Here is a 21,068-nt window from a genome sequence, read left to right on the forward strand (position 1 = left end):
AAAAGTATGCGATTACTAGAATAAAGAATGCAGTCAAAGTTCTCACAGTCTTATCTTCGCAATTAACTTGGCAACTGTACTAAATACTTCCATTAAGTCTTCCTCTAGAGTATGAAATATCTATAATAGGTTGTAATTGATGGTTAAGTATGTAGTGAAGGCACTGAACTAAGGTCATTGCCTGAAACATTCGTCATAAGATTAAAAGCTAAGTAATTAGAAAGTTCGGATGCGAAGTGATAGAAAATTTTCAAAACTTTGGAAAATTTCATTGTCTGTAAGCTAGCTCCGTCGCTACGAGAGTGGCTAATTCATCTTCGCCCTCATATAAATCATATGAATACTAAGAGATTAGTTACAAACGACACAAGATGCTTACTTATCATGCATTTCTGAGACCAAGCCGTTTATAACATATTTGTATGTATTTTTATCAAAGACGAAATGTTAATCTTACAGATCATTTAATTTATCAATTGTAAACAAAAGTATTATTAAGTTTCCTATTTATTTGTTTAAAATAATTATTTCATGATTTAACGATCATATAAACTGAATGTTATTAATGAAAACATATTTGAATTGTTAAATTAAAAAAAACTATTTTTCCAGAGAGTAAAATTGCTTGAAAAATACTTTATCAAGTTACTAACATATAAAATGAAAAACTCGAGCTTCGATCTCATACAAGTCTACGTCATTAAGTGAAAACGAATTAGATAGAGTGAACTACATTTAGACAGGTCTTTGCAATTTTGTATTCAAAATTAAGTAGAACTAATTTTATCTACGTCTAATTGAATTTTAAAATTATAAAGGGCCTTAAAGGTGTCAATAAGAAAAACAACACCATATCATTAAGATACTGCATTATTAAATCTAAATAAAAATTTAATTAGATTTGTTATGTTTGTTACTCAATCATCACAAGAATATTTCCAAGAGATTGCATAGCATTCCTTAAAAACCAGTATTGACCTGTCAAATGCAGCTAGAATCATCTATCGCATTCAGTACAGTTTCTGAGAGTTACGTTTTTAAACAAATTCTTTAGCTGTAGTCAAGTAAATTTTAAACTTAACTCTTCAATGGTGTATGTGTTGTGTATATATCGTTTGAATTTTTTATGACAAACTAGCTTTTACCCGCGACTCCGTCCGTGCGGAATAAATAATAGAAAACGGGGTAAAAATTATCCTATGTCCGTTTCCTGGTTCTAAGCTACCTGCCCACCAATTTTCAGTCAAATTGATTCAGCCGTTCTTGAGTTATAAATAGTTTAACTAACACGACTTTCTTTTATATATATAGATTTCATCGTTGTCTGAGAAAACATTTTGAGTAAACAGGGCTTTACGATTGCGTACACTTTTGTATGAATTTCGTTTTTATTACTTAAGTAAGAGTACGTGATAAAATCAGATTACATTAAGAATAACATCATTCTTATTTAGAAAAATACGTTGTTGTGTAACATAGACTTTTTGACCATAAGTAATACTTATGTTTAATTACTGTTCAAATATTAATAAAATGTCATGTAATTTTGTTAAAAATTAAAGCTATTTAATTTAGTGACGTCATTGCTAAAATTCAGAAATTGATTATTCTATTAATCTTTTCTATTACTGTTGCCCGTATGCTTGAAAAAGCTATAATATGTACAGATTATGTTATTTATTCTGTCATGTCTAGAATGTTGTAATGCCGCATTCCTCGCATATCTCAGGCTATTACTCGCTGGGAGCTGTAACGAGCGCTTTACGATATGTTTTCGCGATAAATTCACTTATTTACATCACATGAGAGCCTCTCTTATTAATGATCGTACGGAAAAGCATCATACATTCCTTAGATACGACAACCGACATAACATAATATGTATTCTTTTATTATTCGCAATTTCGGTGAGTATCTATTATTGAAAAAAAACACAATTATGTATAGAGTATTAAAGATAAAATAAAATAAAATTATAGATGCAAGCAAAATTTCTTTATCCAATAGCATAGATAAAGAAAAATTATATTATGCCTGGTGCACCTTTATCAGTCGCATGTGTAACCTCTTTGTACAGACAGGGTAAGCGTTCAGATTTCATCGTCAATAACAATAACGGTCGGACAGTAAAGAGCGAATCAGACGTTCGTCTCTCAAACTCTCAAGTGCCAACTAGATTCAATCACAAAAGTTTTTGTGTAAAACGTTACATATTCCTAAGTGAATGAGTCATTTTATAAATGCATTAAGCCGTAGTATGATAATAACTTTAAAGAGGAAATTGTTTACTTGAAATGGCTAACTTTAACTTGCTTGATTTTAATGAAAATTTTATCGAAGACTGACTCCACAAAAACCATTACTGGTAATAGAGTCACTGACTTCTAGAGCTAAAATGTATTTCTTAAAAAGCTTCTGAGTGAACAATAACTACAGTTATGATAGGTTTAAAATAACAATTTTGCTGCTCGAAATTGACGACGACTTTTTTCATAAAAGTAAGAGTAAAGAACAACAAAAAAAAAATAAAATAAAATCATACTTGAAGTAATATTTCTCGTAACATTATAAAACATAATTCAGTGATCTCTTACTTTAAATCTCAGGATTTATTTTAATTTGCACACTAAATAATAACAATTTGAACAACATTATGAACAAACATGTTTATTGTTTCTGTTCGTATAATTTTGCAGATTCTATTGAACAAAGAGAGAACAATATGACGGAGGGAGGGAAACCCACACAACCCGCTCTCAAAAGAAAACGGCGAGATATCGAAATGGCCAATTTACGAAATCTGTTGCAATTTATTAAAGTTATTTACAACAACGAGGGAAATGTTATATTAAATATTGCAACACGTCAGTGTTCTCCCTCGGGTTATTGAACTTTGCACGGACATGAAACTTTATTTACGATTATAATATTACATTATAAAAAAGTTACAGTTGATTTCTGAGACCAAATTCTCTGTAGAAAACATATCGTTGTCCCTTTCATTATATTAACATATTAAAACAGAGATAAAAAAATGTTTTAAAGGGCGATTTTGTTCTCAGAAACCCACGGTTACTAAACTGTATTTTACATACACAGTTTGGGTACGATCATACGAATTTATATAAAAGCCACTTTTGTACATAAACTAGATCAGTATTACTAAAAATAAAATCCCTAAAGCTACTTAATTCTTTTCATTTACCACTAACTACTAACACAATAAACTAAGGAAAATATCTACATTCTAACTTTAATCACAATCTCTGTAATTGAAGCTTAGCAACCAGACGATTGTTACCAAGATTTAAAAAAAACAAAAGAAGGATACGCTCAGACGAAGTAAATTGCACGACGACCGAAAAAAGAAAACATAAGAAAAACGTCGCTAGAAATCCAAAAGCGAAGCACCGACACAAATTATCCTGAAAAAGCTCGATTTGCTTGATTTGTGATTCAACTCAGAAGAGCACGGAGTGTAGTCAGTTCGTCTAACGACGTTTTTACTCCCAACATTCAATTTATAACAATAACAAACAATATTTCAAAGTGCCTGCAATCAACCACAGTGGTGTAGACAATACAATGTTTATGTCGCCCTGGTAACTATGAGTGAGAATCGAATGTAAATATGCTAATTCAAATTTAATTTATACGGGCTTTTCTGTCTAAAGAAACCTTTAGTTTCTGATTTATTTAGTTAATACACAACTGTTGCAAATAAATTTATCATTAAAATTTGATAAGATATGATAGATAAATTTCTTTTTCTTGCGTAATACAAAAAAAATATTGTTACTTATTTCACTCTCCGGAGGCGACAGCTAGTGTAAATAATACTATTGTCATCGAATCTTATTTAATTTATTAATAAATAATTAATAACATTCAATGAATGCTAAAGCTTGAAGCGTACAAGAAAAAAGGACGAGAAACTTTGTGAGCTCACCGCCAATGAGACTTTGTGTTGGTACAAAGCAATGAAACTACGAATAGAACTTCATAAAACAAATACGACTCGCAATAAATTTTACCTTAATTTACTGCTCGACACTTTTAAAGAAAAAAAAGCCTTAAGTGTTAACACCAAGGTTAGTTTTTAAATAACCTTTGTGATGTTCTAGGAAACTATTTCCACGATTTACGTTAAAATTGAGTCAGTTAATTTAAGGAGGTAAAGTGTGGACAGTCATGTTGAAAAACTTCTTAATTTATTATCTTAATTTTATAACAAACATTAGCGCTTTCTTAAACATACTTTCCCTAAAAAGAAAAGTACATTTTGTCTACAAGTCTATTATAAAAATCTTAGATATCTTAAACAAAAATGCTCAAGACAATGGAATGAGTTTTAAGAACATTTTCCAAAGCTGCATTTTACAAAATAATTTATCGAATAAGGGCGAAGAAACATGCGAAAATTTTTAAATCTGAGCACGTCACATAAAACAAGACTAAGTAATATTAAAAACAACACAGCATCATGCCAAAAACACTTCAGCAAATTTTCACCCAAGTCAGTATCGTTTAAGCGATGTTGAAGAAATATTTTGTTCGAATTTTGCGCTCGACTGTACTGGGTGCAGCGGGGTCAATGACTGCACACTCAAAGCGCCTGTGTGCGTGTGATACACGACAAACTATTCACGCTATACAGGTTGTTTTTATTTGTTATTACGAGTATTAGAGTGTGCGTGAATATTGCTACCTTATACAAGATGTTTTTTTCATTCTAAAACATGACACTTCATTGACGATTTGTTCATAAACTTGACAGTCTCGAGTGATTTCGCGTTCTGAAATAATATGTTAAACCTCTTTTACTATGCAAAATAAATTCAAATTTGAAAACTAATTTGTGTACAAAAATAAAATTTTATAAAAAAACTACAATGTTGTATTATTCAAAGCTTTAGTTTTAATAATTTCACTTCATTTGAAATTTTAGAGTACTATGATCTCCTAGTTTATGAATCATGGTAGTCAATTATAGAAAATTTCATCACCTTTGCTGCTCTCTGCTTAAATAAAGATAAAAACATGTTTTACATAACGAATACAGTCGAATACCGTTTATAAAGATGTCTCTGGCGCTTCAAGGTCGGGGAAAAAAACAAAAATCCGAAAATCATATCGCAATTCTGTTACACAACTTATTCCATAAACTAGAATGATAAAGTATGTTTTAGTTCAATTTATCGAAACAGCAGTCAGTTATATAGGTGACCGAGAAACCTCGAAGCACGGTAACAACCTATTACTCAGTTCGCGAAATTGTGTAAAAAAACACAAATCATCCCGCTTATTGGATTTTACCGATCTATAGACCGGATCTTCTCTTGATTTATGGCTCAAATTGGGATTTACAAATTGATTTATGTAAACATACTAATATTATAATTGCGAATTTTTAGATGTATGGATGGATGGATGTTTGAAGGTATCTCCGGAACGGCTGAAAGAACTGGAAGAACACATAGGCTACATAATAAGTTTTTTTTTTAATTCCGCGTTGACGGAGTCGCTGGCGACAGCTAGTAATTTAATAAAGGTAACATTGTTTTATTATTCAAGATTTTCATACAGTAAAATCAAAACTTTCTGTAATAGAATGTAACCAGTTACGGACCATGTATTTATTGCTTACTTTTTGTTGATTCCCCTTGTTATTAAAGGTAATGAAAGTAAAAATACTACAGTTTTATTCTACCACATTTCTAGCCTATTTACATATAAATAACAACTTCACACGTTCTTTTGCAATCAATGCTTTTGAATAGCAAATTACCGCCGGCTAATACTAGTAGACAATAACGGTTCGTTTACCTCATCCGTCATATTTGAGGTTACCTTAATGTGAGACGTTTTTAGGGCACGTAGTGTTAGAAGTTAACGAAACGTCTAACACAATACTCCGTGGCCTCTATTCATTTTATTAAATTGTTGTTGGATGCGGAAAATAAAAAAAAAACAGTTTTTACCCCTCTACTATACTTAATTAGTTCTAAATGATGATAGACATCATTTTATTTCCCTAAAATAAAGCGAAATTAAAAAAATGTTTTTATCACGAAAACATAAAATTGCACAGAACTTATATTCCAAGTATTTTATTATTTTATCGAATAGAAATTAACTTTAACGTAATGATTTAATGCTCAAGTTAGAAGCATTCCTACATCATAAATTAACAAAAAATATTTTCCTCGTCATTGATAATAATCTCTGTAGGTCTCTAAGTTATTATAACATTCATTAATCAAACTCTAATATAAATGTAGCAAGATTTTAATTAAAATCCGAGCAAAAATATCTTTAATCTTAATTTTCTAAAGCAACAGAGCGTAGTTTTCAGTTCGAAAACCCTAATAAGTATGTAAGTTAAAAGTCTTTCGTATCATTTCGTATTTTTTTTTACTTCAATTAACTCTTTTCATTAGATTCAAATACTGTTGTGTATTATATATTAATGTATTATACAAATGTATTATATAATGTAAATATTTTTCAAGTAAACTTATCGATGAACTTATGTTTCACAAAAAACGATAAAATGCAAAAACATATTATTACACACTGTTTACTTCAAATATAACTTATGTAAGAGAAAATCGATATTTGTACGGATGTGAGATAGAGAGATCTTAGCAATACCTCCCTTTATAATAATAAGTTAAATTTACTTACATAAAAATACTAATTACAAATTATTTTCCAACAACCGTAACATGCTCCAAATTGGCGTATAGTATCCCAAAAGGAAACTATGCAATTCCACAAAAACCTACTACCCTAAATAGAGGCCTAACTTAATCAAGTGGCCGTGTTCTCCGAACTGTGCCGGCTTCTGTTTTTATCAACGACCGACTAACAATTGAGTTGGATAGTTTTACCGATCGTACAAACTTACGTGAACTGAATGTTACAAATTATGTGAAAAACATTCGAGTTACCTTTCTACTCGAGAGGGAAAACTTTTTTACGCATTATTTACCACATTTTATGTCTTATATTAAAACGTAAACTATGTGTGCCTTCTATTGAATTTATGTACTTCTTATAAAGTAGTAAAAAACCGGTAGAACTCATCAAGTATAAGTATTATTTTATTTAACCATACACGTTCTAAAATGTAATTAGAAATTAACCATATTATTAAAGATTATTTAAAAAGGAACTAAAATTCAATGTTTTTTATTACATTTCCCGGTACAAATACGTTCACGTGAAAATATCTGGACGATATATAAATCTTCAAGTTTTCCTGCATAATTCAATTTTAACAATTTTGAGGTTAGTGAGAGCCTACTGAAAGGCTCTTTGTCTTCACTAGCCAGCATTGTTTTTGTCATTTTAGATATACGATGTACGCCCGTGGAGTCAAGATCTCATTTAAATATTGGGTAAACTTCTGTAACATATAAAGGCTATTGAAATGTCAATTGCAGATAAAGCTATTGAATTATAGCACTCTGATTTTCATTTTTTTTTCGGTTTATAGAAAATTTTATTGATATATTATAATTATTTATTGCAAGTGTGGAATTGCAAGCTTGAATTTGAAAATGTGGATTTGTAAGTGTGTGTTTGGAAGTGTGAATTTGCAAGTGTGGATTTGTAAGTGTAGATTTACAAGTGTGCCATTGTAAGTGTGGATTTACAAGTGTGCAATTGCAAGTGTGGATTTTCACTATCGAACATATCGTCATTCATCTCTTTCATTCTCTTTGAAAATTCAGAGTCAAGAATAAATTTTAATGCAAGTGTATGTAAAGGAATTTAACGACTGCAGAATGTTTGTTTAGTTATATTTGAAATTCAAGGAGTTCCCCAACTTTTTTTTCGTTTACAGTACTTAGAATAACTAATTAGAAATATAAATTATTATATTTATTCCTTGGATAAGTTATACGCTACTTAAGAAAATTTTATCTTATTATTTTATTGTATAGGTGAAAAACAGAATCCGAAGCGCCAGGAAGTCGAGAGATTTTCGAACAAAATCCAGTTGTGCCGGGCTTTGGGCTAAGCCAGGGTCGATACTCGCCGCGAATAAGCTCCCAACTTTGAATTTAATTTGACGGAGAATTCTTACGATTCGACTCTTGTGCTAGAAATCCATTAACATCTCAAAATAATCCTTTTTTATCTCATTTTGAAATGATTTTTTTTATATTTATAATAGCGAAATTATGATTTTCTTTACATTTTGTTAATTAAAAAAGAAGATCACATCCCGATTTTTGTGGTCCGTGTAACTTTCCTCAAAATAACAATTCTGTAGCAAAAGAATTAATAAAAATAACTACTAAGTAAAACATTTACTCGTATCTTAGAGTTGTTATTTATAACTCGTCGAAGTTAGACCAATAAAACAAAAGAGAAAAGCAAACGAACCAAAACCATCGTCTCAGATAACTTATTAAAGTTTATCTCAAACATTGGTTTTGTTTATGACTTTAGTTTAAACATTTTTTGAACAAAGCAGCGTTTACAACGCACAAGACGTATGGTTAAAGTTTACGACATTCAGATTGCTTGAAGTTTACTCGCGTTTGTTTTGACTTGCAACACTTTTCAATAAAAAAAAGTATTTAAAGATTTAATATAAAACTTCGAAATCTTTCCTTGTATTGTCTTAGAGGTAATAATACTTCAATCAGTTTTAGTGCACTTCAGTAGTGTATTTTCACTAAATTGATTTTTCAATTCCAAATTCATTTTCATCAAACATTCTTCGATTGACATAAGTTTAAAGTTTTTTCTTCATTTTATTGGATCGTGATTGTGAATTGTGCTATAAACAAACAGACGTACGTCGACAGAAATGGAAGTTTCTAAGGCGTCCTGTGATTGACTTGACTTATATATCAAAAGCTAAGATATATGATTAGCAAAGTTTTTTATAACGCAAAACGTCATTTAACTAGAGCTCCTTCATACGTATTTTGTTATATGAATATTTTTCTTTATATCTTAACCTCAATTCAATTTAAAAACACTATCTACTAACAAACTATACTATACACTATATACTAACACTATATACTAACAAAGATCCCATTAATCCAATAGACTTTTTTCGATTATTACTTTCTTCCTCATTCACGAACTCAATGTATATCGAGAGAGGAAATTATTTGCCACAATACAAATTACTTCGTCGCATTTTAGCTGAAGTTTTTATTAAACAAAATACGATTTTCTTAAGTCGTAGTCAGTAGCCGAAGAAATCTTCGGATCATCTTAACTGACGGGCAATGACCTCATCTCTTGTTTGGCACTGAATAAATAAAACGGAATCGAAATTTAATTTGATGAAAGAGATTTTATTAGGCGGCACTTAAGGCTTTATGCGTACGCGTTAAGAAGAGCATCTGAATACGGTCAATGAATATATTTTATGTTTTTTTTTTACAATTTTTATCCACGTTACTGAATTTTACTATGCTGGATAATATTTTTTATTAAAATTTTACTGTTTCGAAATTGAATTTTTTCCAATATTATATAATATCTTGAGCAACATCTATAGTCATGTCTAGGTTTTGTATTTTAATAGTTAGTTACCCTTTTTTACTTAATCAAAATATATAACTAAAATCTGACGATATGACTTAATTAAAAAAAAAACTAATTAATGTTTATCAGCTGAATCCATTAGTAATTTGTTTATCTTTACACACGTCGTATAGGTTTTTCGCTCTAAAGTTACATTCAATTAACAAAACATACAATAATTTACTTACAATACTTTAATTTACTACTCCTGTTTGTACTTTATGTATAAAACTCACTCCACCAAATAATTATGTACTAGCATCTGCATAAATAGATTACATTTCTAAAAACTCAATAGAATATGTCTCATATTTAATCCTAATGAATTTTCTATCATAATCGCATTAAACTCAAAGTAAATTGATGAGCAAAATACGTCTAAATTAATGCAAAAAATCAATATGAAAATTATCAAAAGAAGATAGACCGTGTCAATGCTCTCCGGAGAGAAGGCTTCAGATCAATTCAAAACATTTATACATGCCTTTGACTTAAATCAAAGTGCAAGAGAATGAGCGCTATCGTATCTTAGAGCGTAATTATGATTGATTGATTGAATTAAATTGAAATACGGGAATTTGCTGAAATAAACCTAAATAACAGCTAACAACATATCTATGAAAATTTAACATGCCTTTTAAATTTTTTTCTTCTTCTTGAGGTGCCTCTCCGATTAGCGAAGGTTGGCGGTCAGTTATCCATATTTTTGTTTATCTCTTGGTTCATTGGTTCATCATCAACCTGCCCTTATCCCTATGGAGGGTCGGCACAGTATGTACTACTCCTCCATACATCTCTATCGACCGTCATATCTGAATTTACCCCCTTCTTTCGCATATCCTCTTTCACACCATAGTTTCTTTGGTCTTCCTCTACCTTTATAGATATGAACATTCAATCTCATTACAAACAAACATTTGAAAGAAACAAACAGTTAAATTGGTTTCTAACTTGAATTACATAACATATTCAAAAACATATTTTATATAGCAATTAATATTATATACCTGGGAAATAACCATCTTAATGATCTATTAAATTAAAATAAATAAGAAGAGTTGAGACAAGTAGAAGTCTAGCAATAATACTTAGTACTTTAATCATTCATAATATGACAAATCGTCAAAATTATAACTAGATTTAGTTCTCGGATTAATTTTGCACTAACTTGAGTACTTCATAATTAACGGTAATGAACATCTCACAGTTTCATGACATTTAACCCGCCTTAATCATATCAATGTATCAAATATTTTTTCTATTAAATAGTTTTTTTACGTGTCCCGTTTTATATTGGGAAATGTAATGATGACTCACGTCGCTATCTATTCCAAAGCAGAAAATAATATAAAATTATAGAAATTATTTATTTTAATTTACATAAACGCCTGCACTGTGTAATACTGCCAATGTTTGAACGATTGACAGTTAATTGTGAGCCGATAAACGAAATGGACTTTCACAAAAACAGGCCATTACAATCTCCAAACTGAAAAGCAATTTACTGGCAATCAACACCCTGTATATAAACGTATAGTGTTAATAGAGAAATATCTCCAAAGCGACTATTACCTGATATGTGAACATACAAAATTAACCTTTATTGTGTAGTGTTTAAGGTTAATGTTGTTTAATTTGCTCGAACGCGCCGCTTTACCGGACTCGAGGGCCGGCGGTCATCCCTTGAGACTCATTCACTAAAACCTTTCTCGTAATTAGAACCGTTTATGTAGAGAAAGGGTGTTTCATTTTTATACACCCATGTGATATTTAGGTCAGCTTCAAGGATGAAGAAGGAAATGAAAAAACTTTTTGCAAAAAAAAACTTTTTCTTTCATTAACGATGGTCGGAAAGAAATTGACAAGATGATTTTTATATTATTAAATGACCACATGACCTAGATATTTTTTAATTTTTTAACTTATTTTTTTAGATTCGAGGACCTTCTTTTTGAAGTGGTCTAAATGCTGAATTCGCATTCCTCTTATCTTATTTTCTTCAAACAATTAAATCAAAACATCCTATACTGTCATAATCTATGTACATGAAACAGTCAAAATTTAATAGTCTCGGAAAAACAAGATTGTTGAACTCTTAAGTAAACGTCTCATATAAGCCATAAGGCGGCAATTTAACGTATTTAGGAGTGAACACGTTCTAGCTTAAATTTAACGAGCTCACGTGTAGAGAAGGCTGTCTTACTCAAATTAATTGTAATTAAAACCATAATAATATTTGGTTTAACATTAATTTTGTTTGACAGAATATTCCTTTATTATAATTGAGCTGTAAACAGAATTTATAAAACTTGGATGGTATTGAAATATTTCATTTCCCCACAGTCCAAAAAGAGTGGTCAAATAAATTAATCTCGGGTTTATTCATTTCAGTAAATATATATAACAGTTGGTTAGGTCAACAAAATATCTTAACTAATATAAGATAAAATCAACAACTTATAATTCAGTCATTCAAAATAAATGTCATCGAAATGCATACAATTCAATACTCCAACCATTTCATTTACAATTCCACCATAATTATGTCGGTTTAATGTCGGAAAATGGCAAACGAAAGCCGACACAACGGTACGACATAATTTATGTCGACTTCTTTATGATTCCACGAGCTTGTCCGTTTATAAGTGATGGGTCCGAGTCCCTTCCCCTGCTCCCGGGGCAAAGACCGCGCCTTTTGTTCGGCCACCGCGTGTTTACTTAGACAATATTGATGACAAGGACTGCTCAATTAACTTGATTAATATGCTTTAGAAATCCGCTCAGACATAATTACTATAATAAACTTAAAATCCCAGCAATTTTCATTGTGGCGGACGTAATTAGATTAGAAAGTCTTCGTATTTTATGAAAACGAAAAGCTTCTAAACTTTTATTTTTATACAAGTAGTTAGGCAAAGAAAGTGGGATATCATTAACTAATCTTTTTATACTTGACGTCATCAAGGTCAATATTGAAGATAAAATTTCAAGGATTACTACTAAGATGTTTTAATCGGAAAGGTTAAGTTTTGCTCCTCAAAGATGTAGGATCTTCAATAAAATCTATTTAAAACCGTATTATATCCAAAACAGCTGGCATCGTAACTAATTTTTCATTAATTTAAATAATAAATTGCACTTAAAAGAGGAGCAACAGCTTGAAGATTTTAAGGATAAGCACTTCATCGTTAGTGTAACTATAAAAATTCAGACTATAAAAAAATCTAACCTTGTTAAATAACTAGGTCTATAGCTCAGTAAATTATATCTTAAAGACACCGGAGCCAAACGGTCAATAAAGTGTGTCATAAAACAACATCGGTCATACCCAAAGTGTTCCATCTTGATACCACCCCGCTCCATCGAGATGTAGACGTAAGTTGTTGTACTAATCGTGAACATTCGCTTACACGTTTTATGCATAATAAAGTTCACGGAAAACATCGAGTTCTGTATAATTTTGTTGAATGTACAACTTGCGTCTAATGTAAACATTAAAAATACGAGAACGAAATAAACGTTATTTAAAATTCTGTAGTTACTTAATTATGTACATAATTATTATTTTTTTATATGATCAGCAAACAGGAGAACCCTTTATAAAAATATCACTCTTAGTAATTACATAAACATATGTAAATAAAATAAGTTTCTATATATCATTATGTATTTAAAAAATTATAAACATAAAAACCAAATACTGCATTAAATATAAAAACTCATCTTCACATAATAAAAAAGTCAATTGCTAAGAATGTTTTAGTTAAGAGATTCGCGGTTAGCAGAAGGCTCCCAAAAGCGAGCTAAACGTTGCTTAATGGCGTTGAAAACTATGAGGACATCTTGTAGGAACGACGTCGTTAAAGGACCGGATTGCGGCGGTTAACGATGAGCGGACAACAAACGACGGACGACATTGACAACTTCCTCGCGGCTATTGCAGCGTCTAGACTACACTTCTAACATCTGTAGTAATTCTGAGTAATACCGAGAGTAATAATACTAGTAAATAAATTGTAATTCTCAGAAGTAATATTTATAAGTGACTTTAAAATATATTTAGCAACGATGTCACGTCATACTGTTTCCAATGGTACAGTTATCTATATTTCTATCTCCCGAAATACAGTTTTCAGGAGATAGAGCCCCAACATTTTGTGAAAAATGTTTTTTTCTTAAATAAAATGTGTTTTTTTAATTAACACGGATATCTAGGATCTAGTAGTTCCACACTTATATCAAATTAAGATAAAGAAGTTTAAACACTTTGTTCAATTTCAGTGATTTTTATGTATGTAGATTAAGACAGAAACGTCATTGATCATCCCTATAGTGTATTTTACCTACGCTACCTACGTGCCTACCTTTAATTTTAACATACAAATTATAAACCCTTATAAACATCTAATATACAAGTTATTAGTTAACAAGCCAGATGAATGTTGTGACAACATTTCTTCAACAAGTTTATTCGGGTCGCTACGAGTTTCGAGTGCCGGGGAACTAGTTACGGAACTAACTAGTCGAGTTCCGGCAGTCGGCGGGAACTTGTTAGTCCCCGTATCCCGGACACTCGTTTGTCACAACTTTGCCGGACAACTACTAACTGGGTGTATCGTTTCGTTTTGAAATGTGTCGAGGTTGGAACTTACTTTAATGCTTTTGAATTTTCATATCTTGATATGAAGTTTTTTAAATAGTTGCATGAAGATTTAATCATTCAGTCAATAGCGTAGACGTCCAATTACTAACACCAACCACTGTACTCTGTAAATAGTTGATAGAAGCTCGTAAGATGTAATCTCTGTCTACTCGTGAAAAATTTCGTAACATAAGTGGTTACCAATAATTTATTTATTATTAGTGATACGTTTAATTTTAAAAAATTGAACGTTCTCGTTAACTTGAATCTATTTCCCTCGCTGCAAAGTCAGGTTATTTTAGAGTTCATCAACTTTTCAACAATAAAGCCATTAAAATAACGAAGCAGCTGAAAACTCACCGCAATAAAAGCCTAACTTTACTTTGGTAACGGCTGAGAACTCTAAGGAAGACGATGCCATTATTTAATTAAAAGTATCGAATTCAATTTGGAATATTCTTTACATTTTAAAAAAAATTAAACAGTAAAAACAATCGACGAACACGGTTACACATGAAGATGTATGAACTTTACAAAAATGATAAAATCTGGTATCTGCAATATAAAGGTAGTCTATGTGTATATATCCATACTAGCTGCCATATGCATACTAGTGCCTTCAGCTCTGTCTACGCGGTATCAAAAAACAACTTAGATTATATTCTACATGCATGCAAAATTTCATCGATATCCGTTGACCAGTTCTGAGGATATTTTATAACAAACATCCATCCAACCATCTAAACTCTCGCGTTTAAAATATTAATAAATTTGATACCGAGCACAAATGTATATTTTTAAAAATTCTAAATAATTTTTAGCGAGAAATATACGTATAATTGAATAACATTAAAAGACAGACAATTTGTAGTCTCTTAGACTTGTGAATGTGCTGATAAAAATACTAAAAACACTAATACCGTAATAAAATTCGTGCAAATACGACACAAGCAGACGTATAGAGTGCGATAAGCACATTGATATTTTGTTAAAGATCTCTCAGCTGTCGTCTCCGATACGATAGAAATGAGTGTTGAGCCAAAAATGCAAATTTAAACGTTCGCGCGCCAGCAAACTTATGATCAAGCTGTCAAAAGATAGAAATCAAAATTCAAACACATATTTTAAGCAACCTTTAAAAATTTCGTGGAATTTAAAAGTTGAAATACATTTTTTCCGATTTCTTATATGTTAATACACTTAAGTTTAACTACTGATAAAAAATATTCATTCATTAATATTAAATAACTTTAAATATATTAGTTGCATGTTGTAATCTTTTACATAAGATGACATTTACATTTTTACATGGCTGGATGGATGGACGGATATTTGTTTCAAGATATCTTCGGAACGGCTCTACGGATCTTGATGAAATTTGGCACAGATGTAGAACATAGTCTTGAAGAACACATAGACTACTTATTAAGTTTTTTTTAAATTCCTTGTGGACCGAGTCGCTGGCGAAAGCTAGTAGCTCTATAAAATCTTTAATTGTATGCATTAAATTCTACGAGTTTAACATCGAAGTGTTTAACACATGTGTAATATAGCTACGCCGTAGACACGATTACATACGAAACTCCGAACCGTAGACCCATAGCAATATGTAAGAGATACAACTATTTATGACAAATAAATATTCTAGTCAGACATAAAACGATCGTAAAAGAGTGCTAATGCATTATGGTAATTTATAAGTGAAGTTACCGTCTACTCTCACCTGGTGAAAATCGAGAAAATAACTTTCATATACAATATAAAATTTTCATAAAATACCAAAACATACTCAGTAAAATGACATTTTAAAACTATGGATATTAAAATACAAAGATTGTTTTCTAAAATTCCTAGAACGTATAATTTAATTGAATAAATTATTTTGATATTACTCTCAAAACTTGTTCATTTTAATCTCAAATCAGCTAAATGAAAATTCAATCCATCTTCATAAGTTATCAAGACAATTCAATCAAATATTCACTTACCTCGTCTGCTGCTAGCACGTTGTGTATTACTTCTGATAGACATTTGATGAAATGAACTGCTACTAATTTAAATGAAAACAAATCTTATGTTTTAGTAAGCAGACATTTTTTCGTCGTTTAATTTTTTAAAGAACATGTTCGTAATTTTAATAACATATAGAATAGTAATATAATTATAAAATAATAATATAATGAATCTGTTAAATTGTTTATAGTGTGTAAAAAAAACTAACTTCCGCTTTCCACTTAACATTACTTAATCTCACTACATGTGAGACCATTTCATTTTATATAAGTTAGTTCTCACACTCGACAAGTTGTAAAGTAACTTTCACATGATACATTACTGAGATTTAATACAGGCTTTTCAGTTGCCGTTGTGGAATAGCGAAACTCGTGCTTTAAAACTATTGAAAAATACTTAAATTTTCTTTAACTACCTAAATTAAAATTGATAAATGAAGTAGTTTTAACATTTCCATGTGAGCAACCGCTAACCTAGAATTAACAAAAAAAAAATCGCTGAAAATATATGTACAAAATAGATTTCCATGGAATTTTTACACAATTAAAAAACTAGATCAATTTTAAGACAAGAAGAATACTCACGGACAAATATATTAGACATCAAAGTAGCAGGCAGACAAAACACGATAACCAGGATATCAGCAACGGCGAGATTCACGATGAAGAAGTTGGTGACGGTCCGCATCCTCGGCGAGCGGTACACCACCGCTATCACGAAACAGTTACCCACTAGGCCTACCACGAACACCAGCAGGTAGGCCACGCAGTAGACCGCGGTCATCGCCCCGCTGTGCCGGTAAAGCAACTCCTCGCTTATCACACCGAAGTCAGACCGGTTCATCGTTATATTCATCTTTAGTGGATGCCGCTCCTGCCCGTCCATATGTGTAGATAGCGGCTCCATATCCGGCAGAACACTATTGTCCGGAATAAATTTAGTATTTATCACCTCCATTATCGAATTTGATAGCATATCGACAACATTGTGATTTCTCGAATGATCGCGAGAATGATTTCTGTGACGCAAGTGATGTCTGGGTGATTCGATTTCCGGATGCTGCGTCGAATAGTTCAAAAAGTCAGTCACATCATCCGTAAAAAAGTCTGTCGGCACTCGCAATGGAGCCATTTTAATTTAAATTTAACACTAAGTCATTTGTCAAAAAAAAATGCACACACAATTTATAAGTTTATACACCAAACTTTAGCTAGTAAAAGGACCATAGTCCTCCGGAACTGATTCATAAATTTTATGGAGAGTTTGATAAGTTCCGTAATGTATGGGGTGAGATCGTAGCGGGGTCTACGCGCGCGTTCTGTGGCGGTCGGGCGCCGTCTGAGCGTAGTACCGCTACGGCGTAGGCTCGAGAGTCCGACGCATGTGCATTTTGATACCAACAAAAATACATTTGCGGTTATAGAACCATTATTCTTACTGTGGTAGAGTTCATATTTCAGTGTTACAAATGCAAAAAGCTACATTAGGGAATAAGCAAGGTCGACGGTATCGCATCCGGGTTGGAAATTGGTAACATCAATTTTATTATTATAATACATCAATCATGTGAACGTCACAATATTATAGAGCCAGTTAGTCAGTGCAAAGGGATTTTAGGTAATACAAAGATGCACAGATAAAATATGAACTTCTTTAACACTACAATTTTATACCCATACTCTCAGTTTTAATTTATTTTATTAATTTAAATAAACAATAATCAATTACGAGAATATTCGTATAACATTTATCCTTTTAATTAAATTAAAGGATAGTTTTACGATACCGTAAACACATCGGTCGGCCAGTATTTTGACCCTACGTCCAAGAAAAATATATTTAAGTAATGTAGGTTAAGAAAAAGATTAATATGAGGTCTTCATATTTCATATATTCAGTGCCTTCCGTCATTAACCTGTACGTATTCGTTTACCGAGCCACTGAGTCGTATGTGCCTGACCGAGCGTCTAGACACCGAGGAAGTCCAGGGTTCGAACCCGCATAAATGAGAAGCGTTAACGCCCTGTCGTCAATCATACTGACGGTAAACGTATTACTTTTAGAACCAATAAATATCACATTCGGTTAAATCAGCAATTTAAATCATTTTTTAATTTAGATAAATGTTGTTTTTTCCAACATTATTTTTATGTCCTATTGTTGTTACAATACTTTGCAAAGTTGCAATATTATTTTCAATAACCTAATTTTTAATGGAATTCAAAATTAATTAATAGAACAAAGTTAATTAAGATTACAAAACATTTCATATTAATTAATTAAATTTTATTGCAAAGTTGTTTACTATTGAAATTGAGTTATAACTTGGGAGCCGCGGCGGGGCTTTGTCGAAAACTTTAATCATTACTGCCTCGTCCCTAACGTTTCCTATGTTATAGCAGTTTATTCACGACGTGCAATTAAAATGTAGTTAACACAAATACAATCGTTGCTAACAAGCTACAAAAACTATATAATATACAATCAAATGGAATTATACAATGAAACTAGCTGTCGCCCGCGACTCTGTCTGCGCGCAGTTAAAAAAAAACTTAATAGGGGTATGAAAAATAGATGTTGGCCGATTCTCAGACCTACTGAATATGCTCACAAAGTTTCATGAGAATCGGTCAAGCCGTTTCGGAGGAGTACGGTGACGAAAACTGTGACACGAGAATTTCATACATATATTAGATTAAAACAAGGTGGCCAAAGATCAAAACCATATTAAAGCTAAACTTAGAAAATTGATTATTTCACCACACAATGTTTATTATGGAAAAAAACAAATTAAAAAAAAAATTGTTAAATCTTCCTTAAATTCCTATCTTATTGTACCTCTATGCATCCTACATTTATTACAACAATTCTTCTAAGTTTATGTTCAATCTTTTTTTCTTTAGTTATAAACATATGAATATTTATCATCAGTGAGTTCAAACTCTCATATAATTTATATCAATATCAAGAAGAGTAGCAAACAATAAATATTTACTCAGCGACGCCTCCTTGCCAATAATTATTGCTGTGCAAACATGTGCCGTGGCGTAGCACCTCGCGGAATATCTCTGATCTATCCAAAGGTCAATCACCTTGGCACAAACATACACACGTCCTTCATTTAGTTTCAATTTGTTTAAAACATAATGCTCTATAAACATATATCTTATCCAGGAGAACAACGACCTGTTTAGAGGCAGTTATTGTGATATAGAATTGATATATGTATGTTTGGCTACATTTGATAAAGTAGCATGTGTAACGTAAGATACGTGTTACCAAGCGTAACAACTTTTTATTATTGAAACTTCTTTTTTAAATTGTTGTAAAGAAAAACAATCAATTAAGCTATAAGGCTATCAAGTGGTGCCAATAGATCACCAAGGGACAACGTAAGGCCGTGCCATTGGACAAAGGCCGCGCGGCTGATTCCTGACCTCTGCCTAGTGCGTGACGTCACACCCAATATTCCCGAATGCATCGCCACTTTCCTTATTACCTCATTACTTCTAATTATTATCGGCTGGTTGTGACGCCAGCAAATGAAGGTCTAATCATAATGTAACCCCTTATAACCTTCACGCATTTTCTCTTTGGAATACGCATACATTAAATAGAATAAAATCAAGAGGCCTTACTTATTCCCTTATCAGGCAAAAGTCTTCAAAATCTTTCAAATTTAAGTAAGATTTGTACGGAACACTCGGTACATGATTTCGAATCGCACTTCGCCGGTTTTTTCAACCATTAAAATGGTCAAGATACAACGAACTCGATTTAATTTCCGCGGTACTACACCCCCTCCCACTCCACGCCGCGATAGCCTCTTTCTATCTGCGAGACTCTCACATCCGCTGTATAATTACATACAGTGTACTGGGCACGGTTCACTGCGTTTCTGTTCAGGACATCGTCACATGACCGCTGTCTAATAATATACGGATATTCCTGAAATTATACAAAAGATAAATTTAGAACAATAAAATCAAATATAGTTGAAGTGGAAAAGTTAAAGAAAGGACTCCACTAAAGTTCAACTAATGTTCATTTCCGTTTGAACATAAGTAGTGAGATTTGAACTTATTCAAAAACCGCTGCGAATATGCATCTCTCGTTCGCTATGAAACTGAAAATTTAATTTAAAACAAGATGTTGTTTTTCTCAAACAAATCGTCGATAAAACAAAACAACATATTGCTCAGAGAACTTTCCAAGTTGGGAAATTCTATCTAAAATTATTCTACAACTTTTATCTTATTATGTGTCAATGTATTAAAAATATTTTGCAATCGAAAATCGTCCTTCTGTAGTCAAAGAAATATTTATTAATTGATTAAATTTATTTTTAACATGATTAATAAAAAAGAATTTCCTGTCAAAGGTAAAACAGCAACAGAGGGTAAAAACAATTAAATTTATTTCAGTTTCCAAAACTTTCTGTGGCTTAAAAACTTTTCGATGAATCTTCGTTACCATTTTCTCGGGGAAAAATTAATTATTTGAAAGTTATCCAAGATAATAACCAAAGTATTTGATGTATTTTTCACTAAGTTATTATAAACTTTACTCAACAACATACTTGTTTAATATTGACTAAACATTAAGATATTAGAAATAGGTAAACAATAAATTTAAAGTTCAATTTTCAGTTCAACGTATGAAGCTATTAATAAAAATTAATGACAATAACTTTACAGTGACTTAACGTACTTAACAACGACGTTAAGCACCGCAATTATAGTGCGATTTGAAAATTTACAATTTCAAGTCACGTCTCACGTACATAAAAGTAAACTAATACTTGATAATATATCATTCTTCATTCTTAAGCACTTGATCGTACAACTCAGTT

At 31.5% G+C, this 21,068-nt stretch overlaps 1 protein-coding gene across 1 annotated transcript in view; it reads right to left on the reverse strand.

The window, feature by feature from the left end:
• The window catches only part of LOC106711705 (neuropeptide SIFamide receptor), a 58,052-nt gene extending 40,604 nt beyond the window's left edge, over nucleotides 1–17,448 (reverse strand). The window contains exon 1 of the mRNA XM_014504086.2: nucleotides 16,801–17,448. Coding sequence (XP_014359572.2) covers nucleotides 16,801–17,347 — 547 coding nt within the window. The 5' untranslated portion in view covers nucleotides 17,348–17,448. The remainder of the gene's footprint in view (nucleotides 1–16,800) is intronic.
• Nucleotides 17,449–21,068: the final 3,620 nt, after the last annotated feature.

This window comes from Papilio machaon, chromosome 9 (genome assembly GCF_912999745.1).
Source record: "Papilio machaon chromosome 9, ilPapMach1.1, whole genome shotgun sequence".
Classification (NCBI taxonomy): Eukaryota; Metazoa; Arthropoda; class Insecta; order Lepidoptera; family Papilionidae; genus Papilio; species Papilio machaon.